The sequence below is a fragment of the Brienomyrus brachyistius genome, chromosome 16 (assembly GCF_023856365.1).
Source record: "Brienomyrus brachyistius isolate T26 chromosome 16, BBRACH_0.4, whole genome shotgun sequence".
NCBI classification, from domain to species: domain Eukaryota; kingdom Metazoa; phylum Chordata; class Actinopteri; order Osteoglossiformes; family Mormyridae; genus Brienomyrus; species Brienomyrus brachyistius.
Genome location: NC_064548.1, coordinates 20624197 through 20643368, shown reverse-complemented (window position 1 = coordinate 20643368; position 19172 = coordinate 20624197). Strand labels below are relative to the sequence as shown.

The 19172-nt window shown below is 42.3% G+C and overlaps 1 protein-coding gene across 2 annotated transcripts in view; it reads right to left on the bottom strand.

The window, feature by feature from the left end:
• The window catches only part of LOC125710172 (inactive dipeptidyl peptidase 10-like), a 126498-nt gene that overhangs the window by 31320 nt on the left and 76006 nt on the right, over positions 1 to 19172 (bottom strand). For both annotated transcript variants that reach the window (XM_048979581.1, XM_048979580.1), the window contains one exon: positions 205 to 299. In XM_048979581.1, the coding sequence (XP_048835538.1) occupies positions 205 to 299 (95 nt within the window). The remainder of the gene's footprint in view (positions 1 to 204; positions 300 to 19172) is intronic.

Sequence of the window (19172 nt, the reverse complement as noted above, 5' to 3'; positions counted from 1 at the left end):
AGAGTTTGAGTGATTAGACCAAGTACATCCAAAAACATGTTGATTCACTTATCTGCCTGAAACACACCGGATTACCAACGATGAGTTAACGGCGGTCATGGCTGGGGCATCCTAACTGGAGGGTATGCGTGTGTGCGTGTGTGTGTGTGTGTGTGTGTGGGGGGGGGGGGGGCGGGGGGTGTTTATACACTGCAAGTAACTTACAAATGTGCTGTTTCTCAGAAGAACGTCAGTCTCATTTGTGGCCACGTTGAACTTCAGGACGTCACCATCCCGGTTCCTGTACACGACCTCTGATTCTGCAGGATAAACAGAAGCCAGTCGTATGGTCAAGAAATGGTTAACTGGTCTGAGTGCTGTACCATCAACCATCAGAGAAATACTTCAGAACATTCAGAAATTATCAGTGAGGCTATCGAAGAGGCATTGGAGCAATTTAAACTGCATGTGGATTGCAGCTGTGCATTCATTTCCATTTTGACATCTTTGAAAAGGAGATCTCTCCACAGATTATACCAGTTTAATTTTATTTACCTGGCCTCGTGAGGATTTTCATATGCACACAGAACAAAGCAAGCAATTTGTCCTGGCAGTCTAAAGGATGTCAGATTGCCTGGAAAACTTCCTGATTTTTCATCGTCACAGAGCCAAAGCCTCTAGCATATACTGGAGGTTGCATTAGTAGTGATGGATATGTATCTTGTATTATTCAGAAGGGAGCATGCTACTCCACTCCTCATCTCTAATTCTCCGTTTCTCGTAAAGGTAGATGGTGATGTAATCTAAAATGCTTTTAAAGAATGACAGATGTATATTTTGCTTGAGTAGGATGCACAATGTAAGAGAGCGGAAATCAGTTTTTGTTATGTGAGAGGCGGACATTCTGGATGTAAAAGCATGTTTTTATGTTTCGCTTGTATAATACTCGCTTCCCCCAGTGCATCCCTTTCCACTGTGAGTGTGAACGTTTTTCTTTGAAGTAATCGCCCCAAAAATGTGGCCACCCTCTAATATAAAGGTCAGGAGAAAAGGTCAGCGGCATTATTCTGTTTTATCAGCAGCTGGAAAAGGGGTGGCCAGCTTTGCCTGTGTCTATTTGAAGATAACGTGGGGGGAAGATGGCTTTTCATTACTCGCAGAAGGACATTCGGCTGCGAACGCGGACACCCGGCGCCCTGCCTCTGCGACACCTGATAGTCATTAATTAACGAGGCCCTCAGCCTAGCAATAGCCCAGCGGGCTGCGCCGCCATACTCAGGCTCTGCTTCGAGAAGACACCGCAGGCTGCTCGTCCTTCTAGAAGATTCTTCCTCATTATTAGAAGGCCATTTTGCCCATAGTGAGTTGAGCTCATTTGTAGAAATCTAGTGTGGTTTAAGCCCTTTATATTGTTGAATGAGCAGCATTAATTCATCCATCCGTTTATTAAATTAAGGTTTGTTGAGCACACTTAATGTCCTATTAAATAATTTTGGCCAAATTAAGTGCTAAATTCATCCATCCATCCACCCAATTTCAGATCACACATCCTAGTCAGGGTCTTCAGGGGCCAGCATGGGACACAGGACTGGGGATGCCCTGAGGCAAAGCTTTAATGAGAAATGCCTTAATATAACTGATATAAAGAAATGTAATAATATACAACAGTATCAAATATCCTTGACTTACCAAATATAATTCAAAAGTAAAAATTGCTTGTTAGACTTGTTTTTGGAGAATTTTGTCCAAGGTCACAATGCTGGTATTATTAAGTATTACTCTTGGAAACAGCACAGCTCTCATGAGAGACTAGACCAAGCTATCACACCACTGCTTCCTGCTTACTGCCCTCATCTTCCATAAATTACATTCGAAAACAAGACACTGTCCTTATAATGATCTGTATGCTTTTCCTCCAGAAAGTGAGAGAGCCAACTGTGGAGAAAAATCTAAATCTCTGCACTAGTCAGTCAATGAGTGACCACTGAGGTGTTCATTCTGCACCCGGGTGCAGGTCTGGGAACCTCGGTCCAGATAGCAAAGCTCAGAATAGTGGGATTGGCGGGATTTCAGGCCAGAAGCCTATCTGGCTGAACCATACGGCGACTGTGTGGGCAGATTCATGGGAGCATTCATCAATTCCCACCGGGAATTAGAGCCCCTCGCTCTCCTAGCGACCTCCCTTATCTCCAGTGAGCCCCGGTGAACCCATTGCACTTGCTGCCGCACACCAACGGCTCCCGCCATACCGCAGTGTGCAGAAATCCAGCAGCATTTTCAGACTGACAGTTGTGTTCTGAAATACGAACTAAATTTTACCAAGGAGGGATTCTGTATTAGAAGACAAAAATCTTTTTATGTGTTATAAAAAATAAGTACAATGAAAAAAACACATCCTTCTAATAATGACATTCAAATGAAGTCATATTATAATCAAGTTAATATCAAACAATAAAATATGTAATGTAGAATGTTTGATATCTGAACTCATTGTTAAGCTTATTATTTACAAAATAACAATAGCAGGAATACAGACTGGAACTTGGTAAACTTCCATAATCATTATCATCAAAACATCATTAAAATCCATCATCCATTTACTACTATTTTCATATCACATAAACCAAGCAGGCCTCCTTCATATCATATAAACCAAGCAGACATCCTTCATATCACATAAACCAAGCAGACATCCTTCATCTCACATATTAACCAAGCAGACATCCTTCATATCACATATTAACCAAGCAGACATCCTCCATCTCACATAAACCAAGCAGGCATCCTTCATCTCACATAAACCAAGCAGATATCCTTCATCTCACATATATACCAAGCAGACATCCTTCATCTCACATAAACCAAGCAAGCATCCTTCATCTCACATATATACCAAGCAGACATCCTTCATATCATATATACCAAGGAGACATCCTCCATCTCACATAAACCAAGCAGGCATCCTTAATATCATATATACCAAGCAGACATCCTTCATCTCACATAAACCAAGCAGGCATCCTTCATCTCACATATATACCAAGCAGACATCCTTCATCTCACATAAACCAAGCAGGAATCCTTCATCTCACATATTAACCATGCAGACATCCTCCATCTCACATAAACCAAGCAGGCATCCTTCATATCACATATAAACCAAGCAGGCATCCTTCATCTCACATATAATCCAAGCAGGCATCCTTCATCAAACACAGGGGTGGCCAATCTTATCCACAAAGGGCCGGTGTGTATACAGTTTTTCACTGCAACTCCCTAATTAGATTACTAATTAGAGGACTGATTGGCTGAAAAGTCCTCACGACTAGGTTTGAACGGCTAACTTAAAGCTTATCCCAAAAGCCTGCATACACACCGGCCCTTTGCGAATAAGACTGGCCACCCCTGATCTAACATAAACCAAGCAGACATCCTTCATCTCACATAAACCAAGCAGTCATGCTTCATCTCACATAAACCAAGCAGACATCCTTCATATCACATATTAACCATGCAGACATCCTTCATATCACATAAACCAAGCAGACATCCTTCATCTCACATAAACCAAGCAGGCATCCTTCATCTCACATAAACCAAGCAGTCATGCTTCATCTCACATAAACCAAGCAGTCATGCTTCATCTCACATAAACCAAGCAGACATCCTTCATCTCACATAAACCAAGCAGACATCCTTCATCTCACATAAACCAAGCAGTCATGCTTCATCTCACATAAACCAAGCAGACATCCTTCATCTTACATAAAACAAGCAGGCATCCTTCATATCACATATTTAACCATGCAGACATCCTTCATCTAATATAATCCTGAGTTTTTAGTTATCCTTTCCGCAGCATGTTTCTTTTCCTGATCCTTATGTTATGGGAAATATGTTGCTTTGTGAATTCCGACATGTTGCAAAGTAGCAAATAAATGTTAGCGATAAAATTTCCAGCTGGGAGTATTTAAAGGCAAAGCACACTAACTAACCATGTTCTCAAATTGATTTTATTAATGTTTAATAACAGTTTCAATGGGATGCAACAGGCATGGAAAGGTAAATCCCAACGGAAAGCGAGGAGTATTCACAGCAGACCCATGCCCTTTGCTGTGTGCAGGCCAGCCTTTTAGAATCCTGACAGTATTGGATTTCGATAAATCCTGCTGTGTTTGATAAGAGGAAGTCTTTCTCTAAGTTAGTGCTCTCACAGGCTGCAGCATTCATTTTAAAAACACGCCCATAGACATCGTTCAGCGCCCCCAGGCATCTCCACCCCCAGACAATCACCTGTCTGCCAATCATCCCAGAGGTCACAAGCAGCAATGTAACAACCCCCCAGTACAACACTCCACCCCCCCCCCCAAGTATTGACTATATATAGTCATCGTTGTGACAGCTCTTTCCTCTTATGGCCAGCATTACTGATTTTCATATGAATAATTGAAATGTAATCCTTTCACATTTTTAATGGACGGATGGATGGATCTTTAAGTAGACCCATTCTATAAAATCTAGTCACAGAGTCTCACACCTGGGGGAAGAGCTAGTTATACGTGACCCACACAGGTGCAAAGTGAAGGACAGTCCTAAGGGTGTAACATGTCAAATGAGTCAGAAAGGTGGGGTGTCATATTCTTAGCCTCTTGTCACAGTAACGGTCCAGGCTAGGATTCCCCGGTCGCGGTCCTTCCCGGATCTGAGCACGTGCAGGTCATTTTTCCACCTGAGTGATTAAGTGCTTGGTGAAATGTGGGTCACGGCACCCCCAAGAGAGGACAGCAGTTCCTGCGGAGGGATCTGTAAATGACTTACAGAGTCCTCCTTGTTAGACTGAACTTTGAACCACGTGACCAAGAAGTCCTCTCTGTCAATATACCTCATCGACGTGCTCAGAGCAGCTCTGACATGCTGCCACTACCCCTCTGCTGCCACTCTGACGGGCCCCTCTAGATGCCCAGCTGTCACTTGGCCTTCCCGGCTGCCCAGTGCCAGTGAGAACCTCACCCCAGACTCCCGCAGTCACATCTGACTGGTTTTTCACACACGCTTGGATAAAGTCAGGTACTTCCTACACGAAGAACCAAGTATATATTTCCTGCGGCCTCTCCTTTAGCTGCCACTCGATGTGTGTCGGGCATGCAAAATGCAACATATGGGTCATGTTCCAGGCAGAATTTTCCGGAACATTTTGCTCTTGCTGCATAAAAACATTAGTCGAAATTTCCCATCTTGTTCTTCTTTTACCATAACTGCTAAGCATTTGGGAACAATCCTGGACACTGAAACGTAACATTCCTGAAATCCAAAGAATACCACCATCTTTCCATCTAACTGCTTATCCAGTCCAGGGTTACAGTGATTCTAGAGCCTATCCCAAAATGCTCAGTGCACAGGTGAGGGAATGCCCTCCATATGGGTTCTTCTGTTTTTTATTTCTTTTAAAAACCTCTTGGGATTTTTTTTTAACAGAATATTACACAACTTAACCTTCAGATGGTTGGATATTGCAAAGGACACTTTCAGCTTTGGTGGGCAAAGATACAGCAGGTGACCCTTTGCTGTTACATGAGCACAGAGCTTTCAGGTCTGTGCCGCCCAGCCACTGCGACACCGGTCGGCTGCCGTTTATGCACTGAGCTCTTCATTTTACTTAGTGACCTCCCGCCTGCTGCATATCGGAATGGACTAATAGATCACTTATATAACCACAATCTTTCAGCCTCCAGGTTCTTCTAAGTGACGCTTCATTTTCGGATTGACATCACATAATGGCCGGTGGAGCAGAATAATGTGACAGGCGCTGTCAAGGTCTCCGCCGGTTGGTTTACCGCGTTTATTGTGATACATATTGATTCCCTTTGAATGCGCTGAGGATTTCATCAGAACAGGAAAAGGCAGAGTGCCGAACACTTGAAGGAGCGAGGAGGCCCCCGCCCCCCCCAGGAATTGCTGAGCTGTCGAACGCCACACTTCTGTGCCATCACACTTTTTAAGATTTACTTTTAGTGCAAAGCAATGAAGCGATGTTGCTTCAAGCAACAGAGAGTCGCAGCTAAGATGTGTCCCGGAAACAGGATTACACTGCATGCTGCAGCCTTTTTGGGGAGCTCAGGAATGCCGCTAATTTGGTCAATCGTACAGTAATGGCCTTTTCATGAGGTGTGACATCACGTGCTGGTCGTTTTTAAAGAGCTTTTCAATTTTCGTGACATACTGCGGGAAGGGAAGGCAGCACTCAGGAAAGACCATCCGTACTGTGAAATATGACCTTCGCTGGATCTTGTTTTGGAGATAATTTTATTTGGGCAGGAGGCAAAACCAGAGCAGAATAAAAAAAAATGGCCAGAGATACAGAGAGTCAAATCCTGTAGGAGTAGCTGATTTAGTCTGAAAAATACCTCAGGCTGAGACGGAAATGCAGCCCTCACCAGCATGATGACCTGAAGCGAACAACCAAGCACCCAGGGAAGCAGAGTCGGGATCTGAAGACATCTGGCCGTCGACAATCTGTATGCAGGCTGCCTAAGAGAACCTTAGGCTGCAAATGTACAAAGCAGGCAGACAGCCCACCTCGCGGCAGCTCCACCAAGCGAATTGATGCTTTATTTGCCATTTTCACAAGTATGAGCACAGGTACATCACAATCCTTTTTGCATATCCCATCCTGCATATATGTGTGTGTGTGTATATATATATATATATATCACATCTTGTGTATTTGTGTAGATATATGCACGCACACACACACACACACACACACACACACACAGGTTTGTATTCATATCTTTGTGAGGACTCTCCATACACCATTCTCATGCTTCTTAGACAGTCCTGTTTTATTTGTCTGGTCTGGGGGGCTGTGTGAGTAGAATGGGACAGAGGTTTCCTGGGAGTCTCCCCTTATGTTTCCATAGGGCTGTGTGGTAGCACACAGGCCTCTACTCATATCTTTTTGGGGACCATCCATTCATTTCTATGGGCAAATCCCAACAAGGACATCTTTAACCCCAACCCAGCCCTCACCTTAACCATAAGTAACCAAACAAAATACCAAAAAAAAGTCTTTTGGAATTTTTAATATTTTTATTACAGTGACGTATTTTTATCAAATTGAATTTCCCCTTGTGGATACTGAAAAAATGGTCCCCACAACGTCAAAATAGCAGGTTCTTATCACATTATGGGGATATTTGGTCCCCATAACGTAATGTATACATGAAGCCCCCCCCCCCCAAGCGCACACACACACACACACACACACACACACACACACACACAGTTCAAAGCAAAGTCTGGGATGTGAGGACAGGGTCAGGCAGTTTACTCAGCAACCCTAGGGTATTTCAGGACCGAAACATGACTATTCCTCTGTGACTTTAAACCAGCGACCTTCTCTTCTCAGGAATGGAGACCCAACCCCCGCAACCACACACCACGTGTTCATTTCTCATCATCTCTCTTAAATATGTCATGAAAGGAGGTTCAATATTTTTTTGTAAAAAAAATTGTAAAGTTGTATTGATGAGCCCCGCATTAGCGTGAAACACTGTGCTCGCACAGTCCTCTATGAAGTTGACTTTAACAGGTAAAATACACTGACAGACGCTAAAGAGTCCTGGCCGCAGAAAGCAGCTCTCTGCTTCTGCCTGTGGTGCAGGCCTCACTCACACTCACATTATCTGATCAGACAAGGCTGCTATTCAGCTGACAGGCAGACTGATTGCATCATGTGAAAAGGGAAGGAAACAGTGAAATAAAAAGGTATTTATCCCAGGATTTATAAGCACAGTGGGATAATGTAACAGAGGCATGCAACAGAAATTCCACAGGATAAAACCGCTTTATTGTTATTATGGAACAGAGGTTTGTCAAAATGTCTGATGGAAAAGACCCCTCAAATCTATGAAAGTGTCTGAGATCTCAGATGGTGATGATTACATCTCTGGCCGCTAAAAAATTATTGCTTCTGGAAGACTACCCTCATAATTTAATTATTTTTTTGTACAGAGGTAGATATTTCAGGTTGATAAAGTAAAAATTCAGACCAAGATTTTGTTCCAACCAACCAGTTGAGTATAAAGAGTCACAGTCAGTACTCAACTGGTCTGGATATTTACTTTATTGACCTGAACGATCCAACTCTGTTTTTGAGATGTTTCAAGATGCTATGCATTCATTTTAGGAACACAGAGACCACACACTGCAGCAATAACCTACTGCTTCATATAGCTTCTAAGAACTAAGAAGCATGACAGATAGATGTTTCAGATTATCACCTTCCTGGAGCATCCAGTTCTAGCCCAGCTGATGGTATGTGCAAGAACCCTCTGATATCTCTCAGGTCACATGAAGTCCACATGAAGAAAAGGTTCAGCCAAGTAATTATGACAGTATGCAGACAACATTGGCTTTTCCTAAACACCACAAGCTTTTTCTTGACCACCCTTCCATGCCATCTCCCTCTTTTTGCTGACAGACTGCAACACTTCGTCCATCAAGGAAGGGTTGTAGATTATTGTTTTTTCATTTCTTTTGTCTTTTAGCTTGTAGTGATATTTCAGAAAAACAAACTGACAGTGGGGTGAAGCTGCCAACCTCACAGGCCACAGATTCTGCTAGTCAGCATTCCAGCAGAGTGTCTAATTAATTAACCTTCTGTTTGTCTGTTTTGAATAAGTTACTGGAAGGATTGCAGTTGACCAGCGAACCGTGTTTACCTAAATATGTCATTCATGGATTCTGTAAAATCATTCCTTATTATTAAATAAACTTCATGTAAAAGCCTGGGTATGTATGTAAAGGTGAAAGTAAAATTCTAAAGTGCCCGCATGCACAAAATTGGGGGAGGGGGTTGAGTCACTGTGTCACTCCGACATTTGGCCCTTAATGCAGTCATGTGTAAATGATTTACATTAATCTGTTTTTACTTTGCCATTCTTAGCTCTTGGGTAATTAATTTGCCTATAAATAATTGATTAAGCTTAATTACTCTCAATACTAATTTATCCTGATAAGATTCAAAATGAATCAGCTAACGGGTGCATATTTCATTAAGAGAAAGACACCTGTGAAAGTTTTTAAATAAGAATGGCCACATTTATATTAACACGATTGAAAATGACAGTCATCATCCAGCATTTCATTTGCAATTAAAACCAAGTCATCATCAGTCAACAGCTCCATTAAGAAAAAAAAGTAATTAAAAAGGAGCTTTACTGGAACAAATGAAAATGTGCCCTAGGACTGGAGTTCAATGAAAGCATTGGAACAGACATGCATAGCAAACAATCAGTGTAATTTTAGTGGGTGCTGCAGGCGTGAGGTCCCACGTTCCCAAAGCTGATGCTCATCTTGGCCCTCCTACTCATGCCTCTTGCTCATGTGCATTGTAGCTGAACCCAGCTCTTCACCATGCAGGTAGTCTGCCCACAAGACTGATCCTGATCAACAAGATCACCACGTGTGTTTCGCAAGGTTCGGAGAGGACAGGATCGTCTGGTTCAGTGACAAAGATGCAGAGTGGGTGTGATAAAATGAGCCTTTGCTCATATAATAATGGTGAGAACATGCTCTCTAGTAAACAAATAAGTGGCCCAGTAGTACCCTGGGCTCAGACATCTGGTTTGAGGAACAAAGTAGAGCTACAGTATGCTTTGCGAAAGGCACATCTGTCTTCAGATTGTTAATGTTTTGTGACTTTGGTTGATGATTAAATACTCCACTAATCTCAACCTGTTGACATTTCAGTAATTAACATTTATTGTTCCAACAGACTTTTCCTTTGATTGATTTCTGCAAACTATTTTTACACAACATCAGACTTGTTGCATCCCAACAATACAGTAAAATATAAACTGACATTCATGTAAAATATAAAGTGACATGTTTGGTAATGGCCAGGTTCTGCTCAGCTGGCTGGAGTGAGATTTTCAATTCAAGACAAGTCTTCATGTTTGTAACAGTTTTATTACCTTGAAAATAGTCTGTAGGATTTACATTTAAACGCTTTCGATGTAGCTAATTTTAGGTTTATAATGGAATAATACAGGTTTGTTAGAAGTTTTCTTGCATGAGTGTGAGGGTCTGAAAGGATGAGTGTTACACCAGACGCGTGAAAGCTGGCAATCCTATAACTCTTTGAATTAACAGCACCTTCATAATGCATTTTTTAAGTATTCATACAATATTCAGTGCACCTTCATAATACATTCACAAGCAGCATGCAATTACACCTTAACATTGTAACATACTTTAAGAGCTTTATATGATTATAATGTTTGCTATTAATGTATTTAATGTATATATTATAATGTATATATTAATGTATTACAGCTGATAAGGCATGTTAGGATTTTCTTCTATGAATGCATTATAAAGGCATTACGAAGGTGCAGTTAAAGAAAAGTGTTACCTTATATTTGAAGGGCACCATAGCAAATACTGGTCTTTATAGTGTAAATAGGTGATCACTAATACACGTATCTATTGAGGCCCGACAGCCCAGTGGCAACATGGAAACTGCACCATTTAACGGGAAGCTGGATGTATGCTAGACCTGAACGACATTTTCCATTGTGCTGTTAGACACATAGAGATGAAGGGCGCTATCTGGGGGATAGATGCCTGGCGAAGTTACCCCCCAGCTTCACTCGTTTTATTCATTTGTTATTCATTTTTATTTTCTAAAAGACTGTCCATGCAACCCTGCATGACAAATTAGGCACAGAGCTGGTATTTCACCGTGGTGTCACGTGATTCACCTGTGCTCTCAATAGTCAAGTCAGGTCCACTGGTATACAGTGGATGCAGTGGCATTCACCCAGAACGACAGTGCAACATGCAACAGCAGTGACTACAGCATACAACCCAGCAGTGAATGTAGCTCTTTAAGAGCCTGAAATATGGTTATTGTCACAAAGCTAGACAATAATGGGACCAGGTGTCTCATGAAAGAGCCTTCCAGAAAAGAAAGGCAATTTGAAAAGGAAAATTATAAGCTCTTTGGTGAAGCCGGTTCTGGGATACGAAAATAAATTGTGGACAATGTTTTTAAAAAAGAAAGCGAGCTAATTATCTACAGAGCTTCTAGAGAACAAATTTGGAAGAAATGAAAAGGCTGATTGTTGACCCTGGTAGCAGACATTAAGTGCATCATATTGGGGCCCCAGCTCAGGCCAATCCAATTATCTTCCAATTATCTCATACTCAAAGAGGCTGGTTTTACTGAAATGTTGCAGGGCCCTAACCTACTGTACTTGCCTACTCAGGGCCAGCTCTAGCTGTTGGCAGAAGAGGTGGTTGCCTAGGGCCCCTGAATTACCTTTACTATTTTTTTAGTAAGGGGGCCTCCCAAGTAAAGCTTTGCCTAGCCCACCCCCCCCCCCCCCCCCCCCCACTTGCAAAGTATTTTATAAACTGCCATAAACGGTCTATTCCATTATCACCGTAAAAACGGTTAATGAACATTTCAAAACAGCTCTAAATGCGCGGAAAGGTACAAATCTCCCAGGGGGATTTAAAAGACTTAAAAGACAGTCAATCATTAAAGTGGTCAAAGTGCACAGCACCTCCCAGAATGTACAGCTGGATCAGCAGGACAGAACTCACAAAGGCTCTGTTACCAGCATGGACAGCTTCTAATCCATTCATCCATCAGTACACTTATCCAGTACGGAACGCATGAGCTTACAGCTGGTCTGCGGATATATATACCGCAGTTTTCCAGAAATCAACTCCTCTGTAGCTAATACTAGCTTTAAATACTTAACGTTCACATGCATTCTTGCTTGTTCGCCATCAAATGAACGCTGGGGTTAGTGGCACTCTAAGGAAAATCACATTTTAATCACTTCATCCATTGTATGAAACTGCAATCCACCGGTAGCCAAAAAATGAGGGGTGACATACATGCTGACTTTATGCAAGCGTCTGCGTGAAGAGGACTCAATAGCATGGATAATGAAAGTAGTGCAAACAAACACGGCAAATGCTTATTAAAGAGCCTGTGAGTAGCGTGGGTAGTAAAGCGTGCAGACCGTGCTGCTCACACAACGGTGTCAAAAGCCATGTTTTTGACGGCATGTCTGAAATCTGTATCTTGCCTCTCAGAACTTTTAATTGTCCCCCTGGGAAATGTACAGTGGGTGGGGGGTGGGAGACACACAGGAGCCACCTGCATGCTTCACAGACCCACTTTAATTGGGACCTTCGAAATACACAGACTAGCTTTGGGTGTGATGGAAATGAGCTGACGAAACTCCGCCCCTTTAAAGGGACAGGCCACAAATAAAAATGAAACATAAAGTCACTGTGGCTCCTACGGTGAAACACGGCCGTTCAGGGAGACACGTGTTTCAAAGATCTTCTTTTCCCTCGCAGTTCCAATTCTCACAGTTCTTCTGTGACATTAAAATCAATTATAGCTTAACTTTAATTGAATATCTTGAAATATTCCAAAGGCATGTCCTGATTCCTAAATATAGGCTTTTTAATTAGAGTTGAGTTTTGTGTGGATTAGGCAACCAATGTCACTTTCCGTTCTGCTGAAAGGTACCCATCTAATGTATTCCTCATAAAACATGAATGTGCACAAAATTGCAAAAGGTGTAACCATTTTGTACATTTGAAAAGGGCCAGTTAGGTTACCATGGTAACCAAGCCTTGTATGTAAATTATCACACTGTGCCTTATCGAGGCGATCTTTAAATATTCACAAGTACGTGTTTTTTTTTTTTTTTGTTCCACGTCTTGGAAAACCCACAAAGAAAATATTTTACTTATGCAAATAAAAAGACATCATCCATGCACACGACATGGAATTAAATGTTCTTCCGAAAATGTTTGTATAACCAAGAGCTCCAAATTAGAATAATATGCTGAACCTCCTATGAAATAATAAATCATGTTTTTTCTATATTATAAGAAATGAGAACATTTCAAGCCAGTATTTCAGCTCATGAAGCCAGGCGAATTCTGGGACAGTAGAGGTTTCCACAAAGTGAGGAGTGTTTGATGAGCAGAACATGGACTTCTGCACTACAGGTCACCTCCTAACGTGCTCACACACATCAGCTGTCCTGCAGACCCTGAATCTGCTGATGCTGGGCACCTCCCCATTTCAGTTACAGAGAGCTAATGCAGATTAGCAACCGACAAGCAGAAACCACTTGCTAATGTACTCATGCCTATTACCTCCTGCATTGGCAGTGACCCTCAGAAGGACCCCGCCCTTCCAGAAACTTCCCTTTCAGTTTCACATGAAGGCCTTGTACCCCAGAAACCGCTCCCACCCAGCTTTGCATTTTTCATGATCCTGCACTCCATGGCGCTCACTGTTTCGAGTTATGCCAGCTGGGTCCGTTTCTTCTATATTAAAAACATATTTCCATATAAAAATCTGTAATGAATTACATTTGAATTAATAATAAATGGAGTGCAATGAATTATATATGGAGGGGAAGTAAAATGAAACTTCTGGAGGTCCCTGAATAGATTTTATTTTTTTTTTTTACACCATGTAACTAAGCCTTCTGTTGCTAACTAAAGAACTAGAGAACACTTAACCTTCGAGGTTGGCTACTTGATTCTGTAGCCCATGATTATTTCACCAAAACAATGTGCAATATGTGAGGGACATTCAGTACAAAATCAAACCATGTTAAACATAAACACCTTTGTGCCTGTCTTGGTCTTCAAGAATCATGGTGAACTGTGGCTTTTGTTCCGTTATTGCATCATAATGAAAACATGCACTTGCATTAATAAAGAATGGCTATTCATTATCTCAAGTTCACTGTCAAATTTACATGACCACCAACCAATTGTCATTTTACATATTTAATGAACTTATGTATGACTGTATGGACACACCTATCATGCACTGATCACCGGGTAGGTAGTCTATACGGACACACCTACCATCTTGCTGACCACTGGGTAGGCAGTTTGTATGGAACTATCACATGTTGGTCACTGGTAGGAAGTCTGTACAGTATGGACACACCAACCACATTCTGGTCACTGGGTAGGAAGTCTGTACTAACACACCTACCATCTGCTGGTCACTGAGTAGGCAATCTGTACTGACACATCTACCATCTGCAGGTCACTGAGTAGGTAGTCTAATTGGACATACCAACCACATGCTGGTCACTGGTAGGAAATGTGTATGGACACACCTATCATATGCCAGTCACTGGGTAGGCAGTCTGCACACACACACCAATGTGGACTCCATACATTCTCAGGCATGTCCTGATATAATTGAAGGACACTGCCCAATGACGTCCAAAATGAACTTACATTATAGTACGCTAACATTTACAGTACCATTAATATTTGGACACACACGTCTTACCATTTTACTTGTTTACTGAAATATATTCCAATTAAAGTTATACAATGGGCATAGACATAAAGTGCAGACTCTCAGATGTCATTTTCGGGTATCCACGTTCAAACTGGATGAAGGGTTTAGGAGTTTCAGCTCGTTAACATGTGCCACCCTCTTTTTAAAGGGGACAAAAGTAATTGCGCAATTAACTTAAAAGCTATTTCATGGACAGGTGTGGGCAGTTCCTTCGTTCTTTCGTTATCAATTGAGCAGATAAAAAGCCTGGAGTTGATTTGAGGTGTGTTGTTTGCATTTGGAAGATTGGGGTGTGAACATACAACATGCGGTCAAAGGAGCTCAGTATGCAGGTGAAACAGGCCACCCTGAGGCTGCGAAAACAGGAAAAAACAATTTCAGAAATTGCCACAACGTTTGGAGTGACAAAATCCACAGTTTGGTACGTACTGAGAAAGAAAGAAAGCATTGGTGAACTCAGCAACGCAAAAAGGCCTGGACGTCCACGGAAGACAATGGTGGTGGATGGTCGCAAAATCATTTCCATGGTGAAGAGAAGCCCCTTCGTAACAGCCAACCAAGTGAACAACACTCTCCAGGAGGTAGGCGAGTCAATATCCAAGTCTACCATAAAGAGGAGACTGCATGAAAGCAAATACAGAGGGTTCACTGCAAGATGCAAGCCACTCATAAGCCTTAAGAATAGAAAGACTAGACTGGACTTTGCAAAAAAAACATCTAAAAAAAGCCAGCACAGTTCTGGAACAGCATTGTTTGGACAAATGAAACCAAGATCAACCTGTATCAGAATGATGGAAAGGAAAGAGTATGGAGAAGGGCTGGAACAGCTCATGATCCAAAGAACATTGTATCATCTGTAAAACATGGTGGAGGCAGTGTGATGGCCTGGGCGTTCATGGCTGCCAGTGGCACTGGGTCTTTAGTGTCTCTTGATGATGTGACACAGGATGGAAGCAGCCGAATGAATGCTGAGGTGTTCAGAGACATCATGTCTGCTCAAATCCAGCCAAATCCAGCCAAACTGATTGGGCGGCGTTTCATAATACAGATGGACAATGACTGAAAACACACAGCAAAGGCAATCCAGCAAAGAAGTGGATATTAAAGCAAAGAACTGGAATTTTCTTGAATGGTCAAGTCAGTCATCTGATCTCAGCCCCATTGAACATGCATTTCACTTGCTAAAGACTAAACTACAGACAGAAAGACCCTCAAACAAACAGCAACTGAAAGCTGCTGCAGTAACGGCCTGGCAGAGCATTAAAAAGGAGGAGACCCAGTGTCTGCTCATGTCCATGAGTTCATGACTTCAGGCAGTCTTTGCCTGCAAAGAGGTTTCAACTAAGTATTAGAATTCAACATTTTATTTGCAGTTATATTAATTTGTCCAATTACTTATGAGCCCCCAAAAGGAGAGGACTGTGTAGCAAAATTACTTCCCCACATTTCTATGCAATGTTTTTGTTCTACCCACTGAATTAAAGCTGACAGTCTGCACCTCAACTGCACCTGACTTGTTTCTTGTAAAATTTATTGTGGTGATGTACAGAACTTAAAAACTGAAAAAGTCTGTCTCTGTCCGAATATCTATGGTCCTGACTGTAGGTCTTTGTCCTCTTCAAAAGTCACAACATCACATTGTTTCGCAGGAAGACAATTTCATTAGCTTGCCAATGCCATGAAAAACGATGTGATGCTGACACAAAAGGAGGCGGACATAGCGCCGCTTTCTCGCTCCACACCGAGACCAGCCGCGGGCGGCTCTGCCATGAGGGCTGCAGCTCCCACGCAATGTGCATCGACCAGTCGCCATTACTGCCGCAGGGCCCCTAGGCCGAGTCCTGCCAAGCTTGAGCTCTGATCCGATGCATCACTGTCTCCCTGTGTTCTCCACCCCCCCGGCGCAGGCAGGGCACGCCAGTTGATAAATCTGTACCATTAGGGTCTCACTTAATGGGTCTGCGCCAAGAGCCGCCTCGTGCTAAATATAAATATGCTACCGCCGTAGTCAAGACCATTTAACGATGTCTGCCAAGGGCTGCCATCGCTGAACCAAAAAAACAAACAAAAACAATAAATAAAACAGACAGTAAAAGGCAATTAATTCAAATCTAGAACTGAAAATACCACAATAGAGCAAATCCTCCAGCAGCTGGGTGCTGCTGCGCAATCTGTTTGAGCTGGGATTGGAAAATCGATGAGCGATCCATTGTGGTTAAACCCCCCATCCGTGGCCCAGCCCATAGGTGTAATGGGAAGGAGCCCTGAAAGAGCCTTTATCATATGCACATTTGAATATAGCATCAAGCCTCACTGCAGGCTCGCTCTCTGTGTGTAGGAGACATAACACCTCACCATGTCTCCTTGCAATCATATCTCTCCCTGGGCGTAGTAGAGCGCCATCTGTCCCCACATGCCCTGTAATGTATGTACTGTAGACACACAAATCAACACAACATACTGTAATGTCTTTATCATGAAGCGAGATTTGCTGATTAGATAGATGGATTTAAGGTACTCCAGTTAAAATGGGCTTTATCATTGTCCACTCCATTTATCCCAGACTACCTTAAATCTGACACGTTATTTTGTCAACCCAAAAATCCAGCTTTGTAATACAGGCCCCTGGTCTCCTATGCAACCACATCTCTCCTTGGGCACAGGAGTGTCACCTGTCCCAAAACGCGCTTAATGCTTACACAAATCAACACAATGCAACGCCAGTTTTCTGGTGCAATAACATCTGTCTCTGTCACTCTCTATTGTCATATGTCACACCAGTATAGCCATTTTTTTTCCACAGATAATTTACTCCATGAGATATATTGTCGGACCATAAAGTGCATGTTGAGTCTCTTGGCCAGCGGTGGAGTGACAGAAGGAGATGCACGGAGTGAATCAGAGACCTGGGGGATCATTCGAAGTCCACCGTAGTATCGGTGAGCTATTAATTGTTGTGCAATGGATACATCAAATACAGCTTTGCCCCCTGCACTTTGTGTTGTATTAGCTACTGGTAAAAATCCACAAGAGTCAAGTGGAAACACACAGCAGCTAAAACAGTCGCAGGCTAACCTATGTGCCGGCTTTCCAAACTGGGTGATGTTTTTCCAGTACCTCCAAGTGTCTGTGCTGATTAGCCCACTGCCAAGCTCTCTCGGAGATTCCCAGCCCTCCGGTGCCTGTAGATTCTGTTCAGTGAACAGATTGGATTTTCTAGAGGACCTTAAAATAGCATGTTTTGGCACCGAGAAAATCGAGCGTGTAACTGTAATATATACACATAGCGAGTGGCCACTTCATTAGGCAGACCTAGTGGAAAGTGATGAGCAGGTATTTAATAAAGCTCCCCTTCGAGGTGGATTTTTGGCCAATCCAAGTCTTGTGGTATGGAAGAATGTTCTGCCGAAGGAACATATTGGCTTGCACACAGTCCAGAAGGGAATGCTTTTGACGGACACCTCTGCTCCGTGATGTTCAAATCCATCATCCCTCATCCATGGCGTCACGCAGGCTTCCACCAGATGTTGGACCTCACATCACAGTAGGATGAGGCACAGCAGGAGGTGCGAATCATCAAACCAAACGATGTTCCTGTAGTACTCCAGAGTCCAGTGCTAGTAATCCGTAGCCAGAGACGGGCACAAATACATCAAAAGTATCTTGTTACAAATTACAAATATGTGCTCATGGAATGTAACAAAATAAAATACAGAATATTGGAGTGAGAAAAATTAGTTAATTAAAATACAGTAAAAGCAATTTGTAATTTGAAAATACAAAAATATACGTAATTTTGTGACTTACATGTGTTAGTCTTAATTGTGAATTTAAATGACTTTTGTGGCATTAGTAATGTAATGAGAGCCCAACAGACTGCACCTGTGACAGTGGGCTGGGGATGGGGGGGGGCATCACTGCTTTGGTCTCTGTTTCAGACCCATTATGCCCTTAATTTATACCCAGTGTTTCCCACAGAATTAGCGGCAGTGGCTGACAGAGGCACTGGTGTGTGCATGTGCACCAGCAATGGGGCACAACCACCCTTTCTTAAATTAATTAACATGATGTGTGAATTTTCCGCCTTATCTTACAGTAGGGTGCCGAACATGCATATAATACAGGCATATAACATGCAACATCAAGTTTTCCCTTTTACACAGGCTCAGTGGCTATAAAAACGGCTACATTTAATTGATAGAAATTAATTTCGTCCTTAGGAACAGAAGTAGCTGAGTCGTCACTAATGAAGGCTTCCATGTATGAAAAACCACAAGATGACACAGCCTGAGCATGTCTGCTGACATTACCCAGAATGCCACTAGCAGGCTAGCAAGTTAATTCAGAAGTTCTAGAGCACAATACAGCTCTTTGCTAATTGCACTATTTTTAATGAGCAAAATCTGACAGTATATTTTACTACATACTTTACCTAAAGGCAATTTGCACCACGCCCAAAACTAGCTTCTTTTCTGGGATTACTGGTCATGGGAGAACGACGAGCAAGTTGGACACAACAGGAGGTCACAGGATTCATTTGCAACTAGCTAAAGATGGTGACGGGCTGTTTAATTCAGTAAGCCTGTTGATGAAGGTTCTTACAATGACAAAAAACAAACAAAATGACATTTTATGAAGTATTTTAAGTGCTTTAAATGCACGAAACACAATCTCTCAAAGTATTTTGTTACAAATTCCATATTGTTTTTTCTGTCCCACAAAATACAAAGAAAAAAAAAATATTCAAAAGTAAATACACATTTTAAATGCATTTAATTGGTAGACTGCCCATCTCTGTCCATAGCCCACTGTGGCCACA